Below are 23,367 nucleotides of genomic sequence, written 5' to 3'. Positions count from 1 at the left end.
CAGCAGCTGAAGCAGTAAGACAGCAGAAAACAGGGACAATATAAGGAAGCTTTGGCCATTTAACGTTAGCTGTATCAGTGCCTTTTGTTGCTAAACTTTTCATAAAGCCGACGTGCCTGTAAGTTTCACTATTCACTAACCGACCAATCACAGCCCGGATGGGGCGGGACGTTAAAAAAGGTTTGACGAACTACAGCAAATTTTCAAATGTTGAACAATATGATTATTGACAAGTTAGTACTTAGCATTAACAAATTACAGACCAATGTAAAAGTATACTATTATATGAAATTCTAATGAATGTAGTATTTAATATATTATTGTTATGTATTCTTTATTTAATACACTCGTGTACAGTTCCTGGTTGCGGATAAACACTCTTCATTAGACAGATGTACACTGAGCCGATGCCAGTGTGCCAATATTTGCTGCTTCTGTCCACCTCCTCTGTTTTACTAGTTATTGTTATAAATATTGTTTCTTTGTTCAAGTTGAGAAATACACATTTCAAAATGTCAGTATTTCATGCATTCCTTGATAATTAAGCAAGTAGACTAATAGTACCATTTGTTCCATTGTAATCGTACACAATAATCGCAGTATGACTTTTTCTCTAAATCGTGCAGCTCTATTATAGAAGAACAAATATTTTGTTTTAAATAGTGCCACCTAGGGGCTGATTGCACCAAATCTTGCACAGCCTCTCAGGGGGGGCATGCCACATAACATGGTGACGAATCAATCTAGGGAGCTCTACCTTTTTCAGCTTGGTCCAGAGATGATCCGTGCCAAGTTTAGTGCCGATCAAACTTGCGTTTTCAGAGGAGTTAATCAAAATAGATTTTTCAGTTTTTGCAATTTTGCAGGGAAAAAATTATAGACTGAAATCTGCCGTGGCCTACCACAAGATTCAGCTCGAACCCCCAAACGCGTGGATATAAGGTTTTTGCGCCTGAGTATGCGGGAGTTCCATGCCCAAATGCGTTGACTTTGCTTCTAGCGCCCCTAGAGGTAAAAGTGCATGAATTTTTGCGCCTGAGTTCATTGCGGTGACCTGAATCTACCTTATGAGTTTTGCGTCTGTACCACTTAACCATCTAGGCTGCATTATGAGTTTTCTTTACGGAAGAAAAAAAGAAATGGGGCCGTATTACAGAAAGGTCCTATCTTAAGTCTTAAGTTAAGATAGGAAGAGTCTTCTCAATTTGGTATTAAAGAAGCAAATCCTAACTAACTTTAGGAATCCTGTCTTATTTCAGGTTAGGAAATCCTAAATACTCTATCCAACATCAGTTATTAACTTTTATGTCTGTTACCTAGCAACCGATACCACTACTCATTTCGCCGAGTTATACGGCTTTTTTCGTTGTTTTTTGGTCATGTTTTTGAATGAATCATAAACTGAAAATGGAGCAGAAACAACTATCATTGAACTTCAAGTCAGGTGACTTAGAGGTGTTTATAACCTCTGTCGAGAAATCGCTTAACTCAGGAGGTTAAAGAGAGAGAGTGGGCTAAAATAGCGGACACAGTCTCCGCCGCATATCCGACGTCCAGCGTTGATGCTATTAAAAAGAAAATAAGTCCATTTACGGTGATATGAAGGCACAGGCAGCTGTTGTATCCAAAGAGCAGAGGAAAACCGCTGGTGGCTCTAATAATGAAAAAAGCAAATAATAATAAAGGCTGCAGGCTAACTTCATCATGTTTTTCATGTAGTCTGTTTCATGAATTTAACGATCTCCCCCTAACAAACACTTGCATTAGGATCCTATTTCAAACCTTTACTTTATGTTACATAATGAGACATTATCTAGCGTTACATCGCCTACAGCCTTTCTACTCACGAGTGTTTTGTCACCAAATGCATCGGTAGAATCAACTAAGTTCCGCCTTTTGACATTTTGTTGATTTTGTAAAAGCAATTAAAGAGTTAGTAAACACTACCTGGTGGAAAAGTAAAGTTAGGACAGCTTAACAGAGAGTTTATTTAAGATTTTACAAAGTTAGGATACTTCTGTCATACACTTTTCTTATCTAAAGTTAGGAAAGGAATATTGACTTAGGAACTGTTAATCTTTAATGGCCGTTACCAAGCAGTTAGGATAGGATCTGCCAGTTAGGAACTTTTTGTAATACGGCCCCAGAACTGCAAGCAGTTGTAAGCGGGGAGGAGGCCGCACAAGTCGACCCGGACGCCCCACCATGGGGGGGCCGTGGTGAATAAACGACCAGAGTTTGAAATTAAAGGGACTTGCGGCTATGAAGATACAAAATGAATGTATGTCTATGGGAGTGTTATTTGATATACGATTAATAGCGCCACCTAGAGACCTACAGCCACATAAGGTACCCAAGTTTGGTGTACATCGGACATGCCTAACCTAAGATAAGACATCACTTCTTTTTTTATAGCATCAGTTTTTTGCGATTTAGTGAAAAGAAAACATCATCGCACAGAGGCGTGTCCTATATCATACAAATTGGCAGCACCCCTCAAACACGTAGACATAAGGTTTTTGAATGTGCGATGTACTGTCGCTTATTCAAAATGAGGCAAAATGTCCTTTGGTTCAAAATGCCATTGAAATGAATAGGATTTTCTCACGGTGTTTGAACTTTGATTATAGAGCCACCTTTAGTCTGAATTGCAAATTTTTCAGGTGTTATCAGGGACACATGGGGAACAAATGACCGAAATTTTGTATGAATCGGACTTGTGTGTGATATGTGTTGGCAACACCGCAAACTTCGCTCAACATCTGAGATTAAGTCAAAATAAATGATGTAATGAAGCGGCAGTTCTGAGGATATTTTTTATTATAGTTACAGGACAGTGAGATGGCACAGTTGCCAGTCAAGAAATCAGGTGTCTTACATTGATATATTAAGAAATATATTTACTGGATTCTTCAGTAAAACCATATGTTACTGTGAATACTATTGTTACTTGTTCATTAAACAACAGCCACATCAAGAAATGAAGTGTTACATGATGTCTCATACTCCTGTAATACAGTATTTTACTTTACTGTAATCATACTTTTTGTAACATCTTGGGAGGGTTGGCTCATCTGGACTAACATACCAAAGTAAAGAAAATCTCAGTCTAGTGCATCAAGTATGATCACTTACAGATAACAGGACAATGTGAGCCTCACTGTTTCTTCACCACAGTCCATTATAAATCACATAATACTTGAAGTTTACAAAGGCATAGTCAGGTGAGGATCAAGGCTCCTCTCCACTTTAAGTAAAATGTGAAGTTTAGCTGCTGATCTGAGCTTCCCTGCTGTTACCGTTTCATTATATTCATCAGTGGTTTGTCTCAGGAAGGTAAAGGCATATTTCTGTCCACGTTGCAAAGCCATAACAGAGCGCTGTACTACATTAAATTACAATCCAACAACATATTTTTTCTACCAGGGCAGTAAAGGTTTAGCTGGCTGATCTGAACTTTTATGTGGGAAGCTGCCTTTTATTAGCCAATTAATGATCAGCTGATTGTCTCACAAACGTAACCAGAAAAGCCAAACCACAGGCTGGAGAATAAGTAGGCGACATGAAATTAATCCAACTACATATTTCACACCACTGACAGGGGAAACAACTCACGTCTATCGGTGATTACAGCCAGCCTCAGGCTAAAGCTATCAAACAACAGCTTTCATTTAGCATCGCTAAACTGGTCTATGGTAAACACTAACACTCCCCCTGTTCTCTGAGCTCCCAGTACGGGCAGAGTGAGCTAATATGACCAGTGGTTGCACAGCTAGCTGAGCTAACAACAGCAGCTAGGCCACATAAAATCACAGAGCAGGGTCGGTGCATGCTGAGGTGCACGCTGAGGTGCACGCTGAGGTGCACGCTGAGGTCACCAGCATTTTGCAGTCAATATCTACGAACCTCTAAACGTCGTGTGGCCTTCATGGAATGGGTTTCCATGGCCAAGCTTTACATGTGCAATGCAGAGCTTCAGATGCAATGGTGTAAAGCAGAGCGCAAGAGCAGAGGTGACGTGTTCTCTGGAGTGATGAGTCTGGGTTTTGTTGGGTTTTCAGGAGAACGGTACTTGCCTGCATTGTGCCAAGTGTAAAGTTTGGTGGAGGGGGGGGGGGGGGGGGGGGGGGGGGTTATGGTTTGGGCTTGGAACTAAGACACTTTGGACAATAGATAAATACACTCTATTAATCCCACTGTTGTTAGTATTTTACACACAGGTCTGAAATGCACACACAGACAGGACCTATAGGGACAACACATGAAGAGATGTCAGAGTGAGGCGGCTGCCACTTGGTACGGTGCCCCGAACAATTGGTGGTTCAGCGGCTTGCTCAAGGCCACCTTCGGCAGTGCACACTCCGTATCAGTGGTCTGAGCTGGAAAGGGTTAACCTTGTTAAAATTAGTAATCAAGTCAACACTGGTGTGTGAAGGGAACTTTAACTAAACTGCTGTAAACACAGCTTTATATCCAAAACATACACACATACTGCTTCTTTTTAATGCCATTGAAAAATGAACTAACCCTAACCCCATGCCTGTGTCGTCTTTGTACCAATGAGGGGAGAAACTTTTTGTTTTGTAGTACGCAACTTTTTTGTTTTGTCATTACCAAAGATTGTACAAGTTAGATCGAGGTTATCATTTTATAACACAGGGTTGTAGAACGAGATCAAGTTCCCTTCATGCTACTCACAAAACAAACGTTATATACAAATATAGGAGAAGAACAGATGCAGATGATTTAAGACATTAAAGTGATGAAAGATTATTGCGAAAAACGCAAACTTGATTTTAACAGCATCACCTTGGGATCACAAAGTGTCATTATATGTACCTGACTACTGGGTGACATGTTCAACCCACCTGCAACATTTGTGTTTAGTTTGGAGCGGCTGTGGCTCAGGAGGTAGAGCGGTTTGGCTAATCGGAAGGTCGGCGGTTCAATCCCTGGCTCCCCCTGGTTGCGTGTGGAAGTGTCCTTGGGCAAGATACTGAACCCCCGAATTGAATGTGTGTGAATGTTAGTTTCCGTTTGAGCACTTAGGCTCAGTGTATAAATGTGTGTGACTGGTGAATGCAGATGTAATGTAAAAAAGCGCTTTGAGTGGTCGAAAAGACTAGAAAGGCGCTATATAAGTACGGAGCATTTACATTTAGGCTGCACAAACACTGAGACTCAGAGAAATATAAGAAAGTGTCACAGGATCCAAATAAAATTCCCTGCAGGGAATGTTCCACTGGGACAGTTTGGCTCACCAGGTGAAGCACATTTCTGGGTGAAAATCTTGTCAATACCTGAGTGACCAGTTAATTAATTCCATTTTGATGGTAGGTGACACAAGTTGAGGTAGGGGCGTCACATGTGCCTGACATAAAACGCTTATAACAGTCAAAATGCTGGTGAGAAAATTCTGAAAAAAATCACACATCTGCTGGTTTTGGGTGTGTCGTTAATTATTTTGATGGCATTTGATCCAAAACTGAGCAAAAAAGAAAATGTTGTGCATACTATACAATTTATAGCGAGATACTGAATATCACTGCAGACTCACTGTTAGACTCCTTTGCAACACTTGATATCAGCCATATAGAATGCCTGTGTTGATTTTGGTAGCGTTTGAAGACTTGTAGAGATATAGATATTAATTGAATTAGCAAATTCTGTTAATTGAATTAGCATATTAGCAAATTCTGAAAAACAGAGTGACTGATTTCTGAATTGACCATAGGATACAGTGAGGCAAACATTTGTCACAAATCAGTGGATGTGCTGAAAGAATTTCAGCTCTCTAGGACGTACGATAGATTTATTGAAGTTTGGAATGAGAAATGTCTAGAAATGTATGTTTCTTGTAATGAGCCACCCCTACTTTGGGCAATCATTACCAAATTTTATGCATCAGCTGAATCGTGACCCTAGATTGTACAAACCGAATTTTGTACAATCTAGGGTCTACACAAAAGTAAAAATTTATGAAAAAAAAAAGTTTCAGGTCAATTGGCAAAATCGTCTGGGACGAGTTCACAAAAAAGTCTTATAATTTGACATTTTTAGAGCAGAAGACCACTGAAGAGATTAAACGCAGCTGTTTGAGACAATTGCAAAAACATAAAGTTGATTTTTATAGCACCACCATGAGGTCTATGAGTGCCATTTTCTGCTGCCCAAACACTTTTAGTGGAGAAAAAGAAGAAAGAAAGAAGGAATAATGAGAACAAAAACAATAGTGCTTCACTGCTGGAGCACTAAAAGTAGATAGAAATAAAATTTTACATGGTTCAGTGCTGAGGATGAATTAGAGTTGAAGAGTCTGATAGCTTGGGGGGAAAAGCTGCTCTGCAGTCTGGTGGTGTGGCAGCAGAAACTTCTATATCTCTTACATTTACATTTACTCATTTGGCAGACACTTTTATCCAAAGCGACTTACATTTGAGGAACAACATACAAGCATCTACAGAGCATCAACTACAGATCTACAACTGACAATACATGCAAGAGCTCACAGTACATATCACATCAATGGGGTAGATACCTAGGGAAGAAAGAAAGAGTTACAAAAAGTGCAATCAAAGCAAAAAGTGCAATCAAGAAAAAATCATTGTAGGGGATAGAAGAAGAAGAGCACAGGAAGTGCATGTTAGAGGTTAGGAAGGTTCTCGGAAGAGATGAGTTTTCAAGAGCTTCTTGAAGTTAGAGAGGGACGCCCCTGCTTTGATGGCGTGTGGTAGCTCGTTCCACCATCGTGGTGTCACAGATGAGAACAGGGACTGGGATTGCTTTGTGTGAAGGGATGGCAGAGCCAGGCGGCGTTCATTGGAGGAGCGTAGCGGCCGAGAAGGAACGTAAGTTTGTATTATGGAGTTTAGGTAGATGGATGCAGACCCAGTAGTTACTCTGTATGCAAGCATTAGTGACTTGAATTTGATTCTGGAGGCCACGGGGAGCCAGTGGAGGTCACTGAGTAATGGAGTGACATGAGTCCTTTTGGGCTGATCAAAAACCAGACGCGCTGCTGCGTTCTGAACCATTTGTAAGGGTTTCACCACACAAGCTGGAAGACCTGCTAGGAGGGCATTGCATTAGTCGATGCGAGAGATAAGCATGGCCTGTACCAGAAGCTGGGTGGCGTACTGAGTGAGGTAGGGCCTGATTTTCCTTATGTTGTATAGAGCAAAGCGGCATGACCTAGAGACAGCAGCAACATGGTCTGAAAAGGACAGCTGGTCATCAATCATGACACCCATGTTTCTCACCACCCTGTTTGGAGTGATGGTTGAGGAGTCAATTTGTAGTTTGATGTTATGGTGGATAGATTGCTTGGCTGGAATGACCAAGAGTTCAGTCTTAGAGAGGTTTAGTTGAAGGTGGCATCCTTCATCCATGCAGATATGTCCGATAGACAGTCCGTGATCTGCGCCGAGACAGTGTCAAGTGAGGGCTTTTTGAGCAAGGGTCTAACCCGAGCCCTTTTGAAAGTGGTTTCGTAGGAATCTGGTCCAGTCGGCATGTAGTTGGACAGCTACGGGACAAGAGTTCTGATACTTTGCTCTCTGTGAGAGGAGTAAACGAGGAGAGTGAACAACCACTGACCTGGGAGGGCAGAGGAAAAGATGTAGTGGAAAATAATTTCCTTGAGTCAGTGGCACTGCTTATTCTGTCATTATAGAACGCAGTTTTGGCAGCACTGATGCTTGTTGAGAAGGAGAATAGGAGCAATTGGTAGCCCTTAAGGTCGGCGGGGTCTTTGGTTTTTCTCCATTTTCTTTCAGCCGCTCTGAGATCAGTACGGAGCCCACGGATGGTATCAGTTAGCCACAGCTTGGTGGATAGAGGACACAGGCTATCCAGGCACGAGCTTAGTGTAGAGCACAGAGATTTTGTGGCATCATTGACCTCAAGTGAGGAAAATGTGTTGAGGGAGGGTAGAGCAGAAGCTACCACTGAGGCAAAGTGAGTGGGAGACAGGTTGCGGAGGTTGCGGTGGTGTGAAACCAATGGTGTTGGAAGAATGGGCTTTTCCTGTAGGCATACTGTGAACTGAATGAAATAGTGGTCAGACACATGTAGAGGTGTGACTGTTAGGCACTCTGTGGCACAGTTTCGGACAAGAACGAGGTCAAGCACCTTGCCAGCTTTGTGGGTCGGGGGGTTGAGAACCCGTGTTAGATCAAAGGACTGAATCAGAGACAGGAAATCTACTGAGTTTGAATTGTCAAAGTGAATGTTCCTGTCACCGAGGACAAGTAGGGGACAATCATGCTCTGGGATTGAAGACAGCAGTGTGTCTAGCGTGTGTGAACAGGCTGTGACTGGGTGGGTACTGTCCTTTAGGATCCTTTGGTCTCTGCAGGCACCTCACCTCACTGATATCACTGATGCTCAGGAGATGGGTACCAATGATCTTCTGAGCAGTTTTAATCACCCGCTGCAGAGCCCTCCGGTCCTGGGCCGTGCACATCCCATGTTAGTGATGGTTCCAGTCAGGATGCTTTCTGTTGCTCCTTCTCTTAAGCTTCCTCTAGAAATACAGTCGTTTCTGAGGTTTCTTCACCAGCGTGGAGATGTGAGATGTCAGGTTCTCTTTGTTGCTGATTTCGACTGTTCACCTGCTTCACCTCAGCTCCTCTGATGTAGACAAGAATGTGTGTCTTTGTCTCCTTTTTCCTAAAATCAACGATTAACTTCTTGGTGTTGCTGATGTTGAGCAGTGGCAGTAGTAACTCTTTGTTGCGGAGGTCTCCATTCTTTCAGACTCTCTGGTTGGGTAATGATTTTAATTTCTTTGTGATCACCAATGATCGCTAATGATTAAATCTGTTAAATATCAGTGTATCATTGTCAAATTACACCTTTTTGTCCCTACTGATGACATGTCAGAGGTGGGTTTAATTGTCATTGTCTTATTTCACTCCAACAACCTATTGCTTTGCCAGAAGGCTTTAGATTGGTTAGCTTTGGAAGAACAGTTTCCTCTTCATGTTTTTCCACTCTCCTTTTTCTCTTCCTCAGCCATCATTGGTTCACCCACTGTCACTCTCTTCTCCAATGGGGCTACTATTGAAGTCACCATTGTAGATCCAGTGTTCAAGACCTCGTCTCTCAGGGATGTTTACTCCTTACCCACCTACAACATCACCTACTGGAAGTACGACCAGATTAAAAAGGTGGGATGCATTGGTTTAAGTGCTGTTTATGAGTGGATCTTATACTGCTATGGTTCTTGTGTGGCACACTGGAAAGATGCTAACATTATTAACAATTAGGTTCGAGTTTCTGATTCCTTGCTTGGCCATCCATGATAAATATATCTGTCATACGTTTGACAGGTTGAGGTGTATTGAATTGGCATGAAGAATGTTATGTAATGTGAGAACAATAACAAACACTAAGAGGGCAATATATTTTCCACCAAACAATTTGAATAGATGATAATGCTAGAACTTTTTGTACTGACCTGTGTGTTTGAAGCACAGAGTATCAGAAATGGTAGTACCAAATTGTTTTAGTATAAATATATTGTATACTTATTTATAATATATCAACAGGTGTATGTGGTATGAGCGAAGGGACTGCTATCCTTGTAGTGAAGTAACCACTTTGCAGTAGGGGTGGTGATGGTGCAATGGATAAGACTATGCCTTTGGTGTAAGAGAGACACTTCACCCCTAATTGCTCCAGAAGTGTGCGACCTCTGACATGTATAACAATTGTAAGTTGCTTTGGGTAAAAGTGTCAGCTAAAATGAATAAATGTAAATGCAAACATGTTTATATTTAAGTGTCAGACAAACAATAGGAATCCGTAGTGAAAGGTCAGACATTAGCGTTGGTAAACAAAATGAAGAGAAGCCGTTTCAAACATCTGTGTAGATGAACTGCATTTTAAGCTGTCTTTGCATAGGGTCCCCCTTTCTCTCTCTAATCATCCTGCAACCTCTGCGGTGGCCTAACTGCTGCAAGCCATCATGGGTAAACCAGGCCACACACATGACCACTTATCTGTTGCTTCCTACAGGCCAGAAGCCTTAGCAACATACATCAAAACCGGATGGTTCTAAATGACCTGGAACACTGGACCAAGTACTGCGTCCAAGTCCAAATCAACACCGAGAGGAACCCCAACCCCAGCAAGCCCAGCAAACGTGTCTGTGCGAGCACCACCAATGGTAAGGATCTTTTGCAAGCAACAAAGGCAGCAATGCTTTTATTTGTAAGGACAAATAAACTTAATGCTGATTAGCCTCCTAATGCTGATTTTCATCACCATCTGAAATGATTTCTACTGCAAGTCATGGTAGCAAGCAGGAGACCGGGGCCTGCAAGTCATATATTAACTAGATTAGAATTACTACTAAAGACTGATGTAAACAGATTTTTTGCCATGCTGGTGGCAGGGCTGGTGGGATGGCAGTGTTGTTTGGTCGGTTGGTCCATCCTCCCCCTTTGGTCCGGAATGAAAATTACTCACATCTACTGGATGTATTGTCAAAAAATGGATGCCATTCTGTTTGTTACAGACATTTCGTGCCCCCCTCACGATACTGTATTCACAGCAAAAGAGTCAGCTAGCTAAGCTAGCCAGTTAGCTTAACACTTAACGAGGCAAGTTTGAACAGGCTAATTTCTGAAACAGACACACAATGGTACAATGAATACACTTCACATTGACCAGACAATGTGATGTCTTGAAATACAAAGAGAAGCGAGATCTTCTGCTAAATGAACATACATACATTTATTCATTTAGCTGACATTTTTATTTAAAGCGACTTTACAGCATGTAAAATAAGTATTGAACACATCACCATTTTGCTCAGTAAACATTTCTAAAGGTGCTATTGACAGGAGATTTTCACCAGATATTGCTAACAAACCAAGTAATCCATACAAAAAAACAAAACAAATAAGTTCAGAAATTAAGTTATGTGTAATAATGTCAAATGACAGGGAAAGGTAAAACAGTATTGAACAAATGAAGAAAAGAAGGTGCAAAAAGCATGGAAAGCGAAGACACCAGTTGAGATCCATCAGTAATTAGAAAGCAATCCTGCCCCATTAATATCAGCTGGTTTAGTCCCAGCTGATGGCCTATAAAAGGGTTTGTCATTGCCGAGGTGTCACACAAGGAACTTCTCATGATGGGTAAAAGCAAAGAGCTCTCTCAAGACCTTAGCAACCTTATTGTTGCAAAACATACTGATGGCACTGGTTACAGAGGATTCATAAACTTCTGAGTGTTCCAGTGAGCACCATAATCTGGAAGTGGAAAGAACATCATTTCATTTTACGTTACATTTACTCATTTAGCTGACGCTTTTAATCCAAAGCGATTTGACAGTTGCTATATGTCAAAGGTCGCACACCTTTCAACTGGGGGTTAAGTGTCTTGCTCAGGGACACATTGGTGGATATCTCACAGTGGGAATTAAACCCAGGTCTCCCACACCAGAGGCATGCATCTTATCCACTCCACAGTTTATTTCACCATAGACTGGCCATGACCAGGTGCCCCTTACAAGATTTCTGACAGAGGAGTGAAAAGAATTATCAGAAGAGTTGTCCAAGAGCCAAGGACCACTTGTGGAGAGCTTCAGAAAGACCTGGAATCGGCAGTTCCAATTGTTTCAAAGACAACAATAACACAACAACAGTAATGCACTCAACCGCCATGGCATGTATGCACACTCACCACGCAAGACCCCATTGCTGAAGAAAAAGCATGCTGAAGGTTAGTTAAAGTTTGCTGCAGAACATTTGGACAAGCTTGTGAAATACTGGGAGAATACAGTCTGGTCAGATGAGAGCAACATTGAACTCAATACACACCATGTTTGGGGGACAGATGGCACTGTACATCACCCGAAGGAAGGATGAATGGAAAATGAGACATTCTTCATAAAAATCTGCATCAATCTACCAGGAAGATGAAGGGGAAACGAGGGTGGACATTTCAGCAAGACAATGCTTGGAAACACACAGGAAACTTTTAACTGGTTTCAGATAATGCAAATAAAGCTGCTTGAAGAAAATCAATGGAAAAGAACTTAAGATCGGAGTCCATAGAAGAGGCCCACGGAACCGTCAAGATATGAAGACACATTATTACAAATAACTTGTTTTGTATTTTTGTATGTATGAATTACTTGGGTTGTTACCAACATCTGGTGAAAAGAGTGTAATAAATGAGAAAAATGGTCACGTATTTAATACTTATTTTACCCGCTGTAAATGTCACATTGCATGCTTTCGGAGTATCTTGCTTAGGATTTGAACCCAGGTCTGCCAACAACAGGCTTGTATCTTATCCACTGCACCAATGCCACCCTTACTGAACTTATTGCAGTAATATTAAACTTACATCGTCAGTGACTTCTTCAGATGGTAGCGATGGCAGAAACACAAGAGGACAAGCGGAATGAGAAGGAAGCGGAAACAAACCCATGATCTCAAAATCTAATTTCTAAATATAGCCACAAGCGGCAATGATCGGGATCCAAGCAAGTCGTGAAAAATGCAACATTTGACATTTTCAGAGAAGAAAAAACGCAGACAACTTATGAGAATAAAGTGATGAAAGAATTTGGACTTTGAGATAAATGGGGAAACACAAACTTGATTTTTTACAGCATCACCTTGAGATCAGAGAGTGTCATTATATGTACCTGAGCACTGGGTGATGTTCAGCCCACCTGCAACATTTGTTCCAGTTTAGAAGTTTAAGCTGCACAAACTCTTTTAAGCAGAGATATATAAAAATAAAATGTCACGGGATCCAAATAAAATGGAGACCTTAGACTCACTAGAATCTGAACACTGTTAGCAAGTCTGACTTGGTCACGTGGGGATTGGAACCCTGGAACTTCAGATCTCCTGATTAGGTGACTTACTGACTGAGCTACTGGTGAGAGGCTCTTAGTTGAGCTCTTAGTTTTATAGTTGAGGTAGTGACGTCACATGTGAAGATTTATGTAAAATTTATGAAAAAACAGATTGATGTATCAAAATTCTTTTGATAACTTTTGATCAGCAACATCTGTGGATGATCCTGGCAAAGTTTCAGATTGATTGGCGAAATCGTCTGGGACGAGTTGGCAAAAATAGGTTTTTGAGAAAAGTCATAAAAAGTCTTATATTCTCTAAACAAAGCCGTTTTCGAGATAATTGCAAAAAATGTGAAGATGATTGTTATAGCGCCACCATGAGGTCTATGAGGGCCATGGGTGGAATTTGCAACCTACGTGCCAATTTTGGTGAGTTTTTGTGCAGCCGTTTTTGCTGCCCAAACACTTTTAGCGAAGAAGAAGAAGGAGAACAAAAACAATAGGGCTCCAGCAGCTTTGCTGCTTGGATCCTTAATAAGGGTCTCTGAAGTTGAAGAACTCACAACATTAATTATGAAGTGTTGGGGCACGGTACTCTACCAGCTCAGCTCAGCTAGTAGAGTCCCGTGCCCCATGTACAGGGCTGAGTCCTTACTGTAGCGGCCTGAAATATATATATATATATGTATATATATGTATGTGTGTGTGTGTGTGTGTGTGTGTGTGTGTATATATATATATACATACATACATACATACATACATACATACATACATACATACATACATACATACATACATATAAAAAAAGACACGCTACCTGCCAGCCTACGATGATGACGATGGTAAACATTACACCTGCTGAACATTAGCATTTTAGCATGCTGCCATTAGTCTACGTAAATGGGGAAATAGCATTGTGGGACATGTTGTCTGTAACAGAGACCAAACTGCTTACTGTAGTGGAGAAATTGAATAAAGACTTAAAAAATCTTAAAAGAGTGTGTAACAGTGGGTGTTACATTTCATTGTAACATACATTTCAACATCACTAGTTGGGACGTATGTTGAGTTTTGCACTGACCTCCTGTTCTGCTGTGGATAAGGGCAATCAAAATTCTCCAGGGTGTGACAACAAGCAGCAGAAAGTTAAAATGTGCTTCTACTTTTAATTACAGATGGCCGCCTTTTCTGATTTCTTTGCAGAAAGCGGAGCTCCATGGGTGGCAGCTGTTGTGACGTTTGTCATCATGGCAGTGGCAGTGGCTCTGGTGGTGATTGCAGTGGTGTATCGGAAAAGTATATCCCACTTTCTCTGCCCAAAAGATTCACTGCCTCAGCACTTTAAAGAGGTTTGTATGTTGATATGTATCTGCATGGATTTGTGTGTGCGAAAGGTAGTTTGTAGCGTAATGTAATGATGCAAGTCACAAGTCTGGGTGAATCTGTCTGCAAAATTGATTTCAACTATATGCATATGTGTATTCATGCAGTAAAAAAAAAGTGTTGCACCTTACATTGCCCCCCAGTACCTGCTGGCGCCCCCCATATCACCTGTGTACCTAGCCATGCAGAACTCCCACCCACCTGAAGAAATCTACCATCCAGTCAGCATCATCTCAGACAACGGGACTGTGGAGGAAGGGAGCCCTCTGGAGGCAACAGGGACTAGCTGCAGCAAACAGCCTGACAGCACAATAGGGAAAAGATAGTGGGAAGAGGGTGAGGCTGAAAAACACAGGAGCAATAGAGAAGAGCCAATCTGCAGGCTGCAGGCAGTTGGGACATTAAAGACACTGAGAAACAATGATGACTTGACTCAGTTTTATTGCAACAAATTCTTCAGCAGTCCAATATTATTCCTTGGAGCAGGTGCTACTGTGAAGTGATTGTATGGCAGAGCCACAGAGACGTGAAGGTACAGGATTGATCACACAGTCCTGCTGTAGCCCCCAGTTATTACCACCTACTGTACTGAAGGAGCATGCCAGCCCATTGGAGCTGACCACACTAAAGGATTTATGCTGCCATGGTGCTCTTAGATGCCCATCCATAATTTACCGTCTATGATTCTGGGTTAAAGTATGAATGCGGACTTCAAAAAACTGCATAATCTGCCATTCAATGGGAACATTTGTGAAGCATAAATAGTTTTAATTTGCAATATAAAGATTTTCTTAGAAGAGAAGCTGCAACAGAAAGTGTGTTTGTCGTGGTATCTCACAGGGCTAAGTTAGTCGTTCTGTCCAAGCTAACACAATGTCCAGCTCAAAGGTTTACACATTAATGTTGTCCTCAGTTGAACTAAATGAATAAAGGAATGATTTGAAAATGTGCTATGAGTTGGTGTGTCTCTGGTGGTTTGGTTTTATTCTGACATCAAACAATATCTAGGTAGGTAGGTTGATTTGTTTTGTTACAATAAAACCAGTTCGAGTGAGTGAAGCTGAGGTTTTAATTCCCTTCTGCTACGTAGCAGACAATACACATTAATAAAGAAGCAATTATAAAAATAAACAGAAATAAACTGTATTCAGTGGAGCAGTGCTGAGGATGAATTTGAATGGATGAAAATCCTTTGGGCTCTGTAGGCACCTCACCTCACTGATATCACTGATGCTGATGGGTACCAAAGATTTTCTCATGTGCCTCTCCTGGGTGGAGGCCTCTCTGACCACTCTCCAATCTGTGCTCCCAAAACAGTGCTGCAGAGCTGCTGTAACCTGACCTGTCCACACTTTGACGGGATTTTTTGCTGGCTACCTTAACAATGTTTGACAGTTTATTTTTGCTTTGCACCGTAAAATTCCCATACCAAGCTATGCAACAAAAAGTTCAAATTGATTAAATAAAAGATTTTGTCCACATTAAAAGTATTCAGTCTGTGCAGAAAACTAAGCCTCTGAAGACCCTTCTTGTAGACAGCAGAAGTGTTACGGTCAAAGTTCAAGTTTTTGTCAATAGCTGTTCCTAGGTACTTGTAACAATCCACTGTCTTATTGGGTGAGCCCTTGATTATTGTTGGAGAGTTTGAGTGGTTTTCCTGAAGTCTATGACAACGTTTTTAGTTTTAAGGACATTTAACTTCAAGAAGTGGTGGTCACACCAATCAACAAAGTCATTCAAAACAGGCCCATGGTCGACCTCTCCGTCCTGGAGCAGACCGACTAGAACTGTGTTGTCCGCAAACTTCAGAAGAAACCTGTTATTGTGGTGACTCCTACAATCATTTGTATATAGGAGATACAAAAGTGGGGACAGGACACACCCCTGCGGTGAGCCTGTGGATGACAATTGCTTCTCAGATAGAACGCCATTAACGCTGACTGACTGGGGCCTAAATGTTAAATGCGTTATGAGTCTTTCAGTGCGGGCTTAGCACAACTGTCAGATGCAGTATATCAGATGAAGAACATTATAAAAAAATACATCAACATTTACATCTATACAAATTTTATCTGCAATAATCACAACATGAGAATTAAAGACAAACAATATTGTATTCATTATGCTATTACAAGCCATAAAGTCATTAACCTTAACTCTGACCTGTAAGATCCCAGTTTGCGTTCAGGAGGCAGACACCGCCTCCATTAAGAGTAGGCTTAAGACTTTCCTCTTTGATAAAGCTTATAGTTAGGGCTGGTTCAGGTGAGTCCTGAACTATCCTCTCAATACAGTACAATTGTAATGCAATTTTAAGACAGAATCAGTGCAGGTGTTTATTGATAAAATAATTAAATAAATACATTATTAAAATAACAAGTTATTACAAGTAAATTTAAGTCATTATCTACCTATATCTTTATTTATTTAGATAGATATTCTGTCTCTACAGCTCCCTCATCACAGTGTCAGCTCAGGCTGTCCTCTGGTCAACAGAGACATGGTCACTCAGTCTGTACATGGCCAGTGTCTTTTCAAGTTATTAGGTAGTCTGCCACATACTGTGTGTGTAGGGCCAAATATGTTTGTAGGTTATGGGCGCGTGTGATATTATTTCACACTTTTTCTATAGTGTAATGTCAGTATTCAGTTTCAGGTGCTTTATTTTTGTTTCGACGTGGCTATTATTTTGAAAGAGCAACCGGAACTAATTCGACTTCGTTTTCTTCACATGACACATAACGCAATCTCATAGAGCCAGTCAGACCGGAGAACCGAGTTTGTCCGAGCCGAGCCTGGACAGAGACAACGAGCACGTGAAAACCAGTCAGTGCCTCGAAAATGCCCACCATGTATGCTGCTCTGTATGCCTGCTTGCTGTTCTGGTGCCTCGACGCTGGTGAGTTTTCATGGTGGCTAGTTAGCTAACGTTCTTCTGTTTGTATTTCAGATGTGTGTTAACGTTAGCAGTGTTGTCTGTTGGTCGGTGTAGCTAACTTGAATTAGATGTGAGTTTTTCTGATAAATGTATTACACACTGTAACTACTCCTAGCTAAGCTACAGGCCTGGCGTTAACTATTAGCTTCCCTACCAGTTGTTAACTTACTGTATAACAATTCCTCTAGGAAAGCCCCTGTTTTAGGCAATCTGATGGCGTAACGTTATTACGTTAGCCATTTAGCTTTGTCGAATTTGAGCATCGGGCGCATGTGTTAACCTTTTATTAACTGTTGGCTAGCCACACAGTAATACGTTAGATATGTGAGTAACATGTTAACGTTAATACAACTACATTCGTCTCGTAGCTGTTGTGACAATTTGATATTTTGACTGCAAAATCCCGCTTGTGTGTGAACAGAAAACGCTCACTGTTGTGTTATCGTTGTGGTTTTATCAAACGCACACTTACAAAGTCATAATAAGTGGTTAGGTTTGCTAGCAAATAGACCCAAATACAGCCACTGAGCTGCTAACAACATGTATGACATGCAGAAAACATTTAAGGTTGAAGATTTTTTGGTGTGATAACTTGTGCTCAGAGAAACAGAAAGTAAGGTAATGGCTCTTCCTTCAAAAGAAATGGAGACAAAATGGAAGAGTTGGGGCAGTATGAGGGCTAAAAGCAGATACACTCACTGTCCAGTTTGTTTGTTTTATTCAAATGTGTGTTGGGGAGGTTTAAGGTGTAGTTGAAATGCAAAGGACGTGGATGAAAGTAATAAGTGGTTGTAAAGGTGCTCCCTAAAAGTGTTGTTAGCATGAACTGAATGTAAAACGCTGCATTCTGATTTGACTTTGTGAGCAGTGTAGTAACGTTAACCTCAACCGTTCTGTCAGGTTTCTCTCCATCCAGTTTGTGCGCTCATTTTCTGAAAATTTTTACAACCTAACATCAGTTGTGAAGTGCACCCAGATTAGCTCTGGAAATACCTAGAATGCAACATGAGAGAACCTTGATTCCTAACCTGCAAAGGAATCTTGTGGAGGTAGTAGACATGTTAGTTTGCATATTGAGTGTGAAAACAGTTTGACACCAATTATTTGTTTGTTTTGGGTGTTAGTCCACCCGCCTGGATACAGGCTGACATGTGAAAATATAATGACAGCAAGGGGTAATGGGCTCAAAATGGACCAGCATGTAATCTGGTGCAGTAGAACACAGTTCCTGTCAGTCCTTGGTGAATTTAGTTGAAAACACCCAGCTGTTCTAGCAGCTACCCAACAACAGTCTGACAGTCCTGCACTTCCAAGAAACCCAGTGCTGGTGAATGTTTGCCTCGTCCAGCCACTCATAGTTTCTGCTTAGCCTGAGGTTTTTCCTCATTTCTACCAGTGAATACATCACAAACCACATTTCCCATCTGATGTGCTGCAGAGCTGTGGAAGCCATAAGAACTTGGTGGAAATGATGTTTAATCAAGGCTGTTTTCAATAAATGCAAATACACAAGTCTGTTGAGTGTACTTTTAGGTAAAAGTCAGCAACCTAAAAAGTGGGTTTGATTTGGTAAGAGTGACCCCGGTGTTTCTTTTACTTCAAAAGGAAATGTGAATTCAAAAATAAAAGGCATGTTTTGGACCTTGTTCCATTTCCTGTATTCAGTATACCGTGGTACACTTGTGACTCAATAAGACTTACTTCTCCTTTCTTTTTTAAAACATGGAGTTGCATGGAACTAGGGCTGAACGATTGTGGAAAATAATCTAATTGCGTATTTATTTTTTTTACCAATGTTGTGATTTAATATGGGATAAGCTCTTTACCTTCTGTATTATTCAAAACAGACAGGCAGTAAATCAGTGTACAGACCAACGCGATGTTAGATTTAAACATGCACTGTTCTTTCTTGTGGATCATGCATGAATTATTATGAGCAATGGTGGAGAAAATGTATCAGATTTTAATAGTATGAGAAATAATTTGAGTAAAGTTAAACAATTAAATATCATTAAATAATATGATATCATCAGGTCGGCCTACCTATACAGAGCACAAGAAAAACAGTTCACCACAGTGTGTTAGACAGTAAGCGCTCAATACAAAATCCACGGTTCAACCACCAATTAATGCGTCCTTATCTCAGTTCAAAGGTAGTCTCAGTAAAGGTGTGTTCACACCGAAAGCGAATCCAGGGTTTTGGGGGGCTTGATTACATACAAAGTCAATGCAAAGACGCACATTCCTGCAAATTCGCTCCGGGTGCCTTGAATGAGGCGTTTGTTGTTTGCGAGTTAAAATTTTTATTATTGTACAGGGAGCAGCGCTGCAGCTTTTGGAGAAATAAACACCCGTAGTCAGTCTGGATTCTGCTCTGACAACTGCGCAGTTTACCCGCGGGAGGAGTTCCAAGTAAACTGTTTTTATTAAATTAGCTTTTTACTTTAGTTTTTGGGATTACAACTTGATTTATCTTCACTCTCAGCTAGCTTCTTTGCACATCCGGTTCCACTGTTGCTGTTAGCGTCGGATGGCACCGGAGTTCTGCTGGACTATTACAGTAGTATTTGCTGGCTGTGTTTATTCGCTTAAAACGCGCGTGTGTGTGTGTGTGTGTGTGTGAACTCTCAAATGTCCAGCGGTCAAACTCGTGCGAGTCGGGCTGAAACGATTCATCAATCTTTTAATAAAATGCATCGACACAAATTCTTTGCATCTATGCTTCGTTTAATCCATATAACTATTAAGCACACTGTTTCTCACGGACATTCATTACTGTTGCACATCGTGCTTATGCTGTGAACACGACGTGATTATAATGGAGCTGTTTGCAAAGTGGAGGAAGAGAGAGAAAATAGAGAGAGACAAAGAAGAAAGTTTCCAAAGTATGGGATTATTTCAAGCTAAAGAAAACAACAACTCTGTAATGTTACCGTCCGTCCACCGTAAAACTTTTAAGGGAGTTTGGGGCGGATTAGCCGCCGCCTCATGCACAGACAGGAGAACTGTTTTCTCTTTATAAAATATGAAATTTTCCGATGCGGTCTAATCTTGCGCACTCGACAGCAACATGCTCCAACTGGGAATGTAGCCATGAGCGATGCACCGTTTATGATTGTAAAGTCAGGGCACATCTGGAATGTGAACGGCCGTTGTGTATCATTATGTGCTACTCACAGCACCATTACTGTAACAATCAAATTGACCAACTGTATAGAAAAACGTTTCAGCTCATAACATGAAGTAACACGGCTTTAACATGAAGCTAGCTCGCTAACTAGCTTACCGAGACGAGTCTTCATCATCCAAAGAGACGCCGTTTCACGCCTCCTTTTCAGACGCTCTGGTGTCTCCAGGAGAGCTCAGCTTTGCTGCAGTTCACGACCTTTCTGGCTGAGTGAACAGTGAAATGCTGCCACACTCTGGAGGTTTTAGGTTGTGAAGGTGTTACTGCAGCCTTGATGTTGTTTTAGTAACTTCACTGTTCACATCATGTTACGCCGTTAAGCTGACTGTGTCGCTACGGCCCGACGACGTCATGAATCAATTATTAAATTCGTTGGCAACGAATACGTCGATTAGTTGGTCCCCCCTAGTAGAAAGAAGAATATATTTTGTTTATGGTACTTTAGTGCTATGTATGAAACTAAATAGTTTCAGACGTTATGATTATTGCTTTCTTCAACAAATTATTAGTCTATATATTGCAGGACTCTAAACCAATGTTTTTTACTAGGAGCACTGTAGAAAATTTAGGGGTGCAAACCTTTAAATCTATCTGCAATGCAATTCTCCACATTTTTCCCTATTTTAATTGTATTACTGAAATGCTTTGGTGATACAGAAACTACAATGTGCTGTTTTAGTTCTGTCACATTTTAACTGAACGGTGCTTAACAAATGCACGTAAGATGAGGGTTTTTTACATTAAAAAATACAAACACCTGGGACTGACCATTAAAGTAGCCTATCTAACACTAGGTGGTAGAGCTGTAACAGTTCGGAAACCCAGACCGAAACTGCGACACACAAGTCTACGGTCTCGTGCTGCAGTTCTGACAGACAGAGCCGCAACACAACAGGGAGTGGTCCCCAGATTGTTGAGTTCTCATTAAAGCGTGATTTATACTTCCGCTTTGGTGCTACGCACGTAGTCATGCATTTATACTTGTGCGTCTGTGTCTTTCTGCAATTATACCGGCAAACACTAGCGCTACAGCGTCTGCTGTGTTAACTTTTTCCAGCTGAGCAGGCTAACTTCTGGTTTAACCCTCCACTAACTTGAATGCGGGTAAAATTAAATATGTACGGCTAGGGCTGAGCAATAAAACAATAATGATTATCGCAAAATAATTTTTTCTCAATAACAATGTAACAAATTGTCAATATATCAGTAAATGTTTGATTGAATTCATTTGAATCACGAGCAAATTCTTAATTTTTCTATTAAGATATTTATTTTGTTGAGGAAAAGGAACTGATATCATGTTATTTGAAAAAAAGATTTTTATCATAATAGATTTGAATGTTCTACCTCAGACTTGTGAAGTGATCCACTGTTTGACATTAAGGTTTTGTCACGTTCTGACCATAAAGAAAAGTTTAACCACACAATTAACCATCTGGGGTTTTTTTTGTTGTTTTTTTCACTCAGGAGCAAAAATCAGCCTTTAAACTTATCGATAGGTATGAAATTGTTTTATTGTGTTAACATTTTTGGCCATATTGCCCAGCCCTACGTGCTGGTGTTACATTAAATATTATAGGTTGTGACGCTCAAATATATTGATCCACCGTGTTACAACTGCTAGTTTGGCAACTAGTAAAATTTACCTCAAAGCAAGAGGCACTTCTTTGATTATCTGACAGTTCTGCTAAGCCTGCACTGGAAGAACGCATCACACATACCATTTTTCAAACCAGATTGTGTTTATATAACATTGTACTTCTAAAGTAACACATTTTTTCCATAATGTTTATACAGTAGGTCTATAGGAAATTTATTTACATTCCATATTAGTTACAACTTTACTAAGTTATGTATAATTGTTGGTCAAGCCAACAATTAAAACAGTCAAAGTGTGGACAGGTCAGGCTACAGCAGCTCTGCAGGACTGTTTTGGGAACACAGATTGGAGATTGGTCAGAGAGGCCTCCACCCAGGAGAGGCACATCAACTTTTATTCTTGAATATAAATATAATAATTTAACAGAAGTCTGTATATCTCATTCTCTTTTTTTTTTTTTTTTGTGTGTAAGCAAATTTTTTTGTGTCTAGCCTTGTACATTAGTATGTGCTATGATTACCCGCGTTTCGACCAAAATTACTCAGCTTTCTTTTCAAGGAACTAAGATTCCTTTAGCCCACTGTTGTGTGCATTTCCACCGTGGTCTAAAGACTTGAGAAGAAATTAACTAGCTGATGTAGGCTGTAGGCCTTCAGGCATCATTATTTGTAACCACTATCCATGAGAAAAATCTATAAAAGAACATCAGATTTGATTGGAATATAATGAAAAACTACAGGCTTGACCATTAAAGCAGCTTTTTGTGTAGGAGTATAATGAAGAGACACAGGATAAAGTTTGTTACAAATTTAATAACAAACTGGATAAAACCATAAAGTTCTTTAAATAACTTCAGCACATAGAAAGAAACAAAAATAAAATCGCGACAGTTTGGAAGGTTATTAAAACATTTCCAGCCGACAAGCTTGTTTTAGGGAGGAGGAGACAGACTTCAGCTCTGTGTAAAAACTTTCTGACTGATGAAAACTTAAAACAACAACTCTGGACCCAGTATTTAGCATAGCTCCATCAGCTGTTGGATGTAAACACACCGCTGCACACTGGCTGCTAATTCCAAGCAACACATTTAATGCCAATCTCAGGTGACAGCGGCGAGACATGTGTGCTATGTGACTGCTGATTGTGATTTATTGGTTTGCAAACAAGGTGGAAAAGAGAGGAGCAGCTGTAGAAAAACACAAACATTCTCCAGTTAAAGCCAGTAGCCTCTACTCGCCCATTCAGAAACTCACTGCAAGGGACTTTTTGGGGGGTAAAATAAAGACCCTAGAACTAGATTTAGACCCTGGTCCCTCCGGTGGAAACACACTGAGTTTTTCCAAAGGTTCCTAGTTCCGGGGTATAGTCCTTTTGGTAGAAATGCAGCTATTGGTGTAGGCTATTTCTTAGTTTCTAAGGGTGCATCCATA

At 40.7% G+C, this 23,367-nt stretch overlaps 2 protein-coding genes across 2 annotated transcripts in view; both read left to right on the top strand.

Annotated features, from left to right (window-relative positions):
* Positions 1-15,162, top strand: part of LOC123973351 (interleukin-10 receptor subunit beta-like) — a 29,533-nt gene extending 14,371 nt beyond the window's left edge. The window contains exons 4-7 of the mRNA XM_046053295.1: positions 9,016-9,170; positions 10,021-10,171; positions 14,033-14,178; positions 14,356-15,162. Of these exons, the coding sequence (XP_045909251.1) occupies positions 9,016-9,170; positions 10,021-10,171; positions 14,033-14,178; positions 14,356-14,538 (635 nt within the window). The 3' untranslated portion in view covers positions 14,539-15,162. The remainder of the gene's footprint in view (positions 1-9,015; positions 9,171-10,020; positions 10,172-14,032; positions 14,179-14,355) is intronic.
* Positions 15,163-16,941: 1,779 nt separating this feature from the next.
* The window catches only part of LOC123973345 (interferon alpha/beta receptor 1a-like), a 28,895-nt gene continuing 22,469 nt past the window's right edge, over positions 16,942-23,367 (top strand). The window contains exon 1 of the mRNA XM_046053283.1: positions 16,942-17,111. Coding sequence (XP_045909239.1) covers positions 17,054-17,111 — 58 coding nt within the window. The 5' untranslated portion in view covers positions 16,942-17,053. The remainder of the gene's footprint in view (positions 17,112-23,367) is intronic.

This window comes from Micropterus dolomieu, linkage group LG07 (assembly GCF_021292245.1).
Source record: "Micropterus dolomieu isolate WLL.071019.BEF.003 ecotype Adirondacks linkage group LG07, ASM2129224v1, whole genome shotgun sequence".
Classification (NCBI taxonomy): Eukaryota; Metazoa; Chordata; class Actinopteri; order Centrarchiformes; family Centrarchidae; genus Micropterus; species Micropterus dolomieu.
This window is presented reverse-complemented; position numbering and strand designations above follow the sequence as displayed.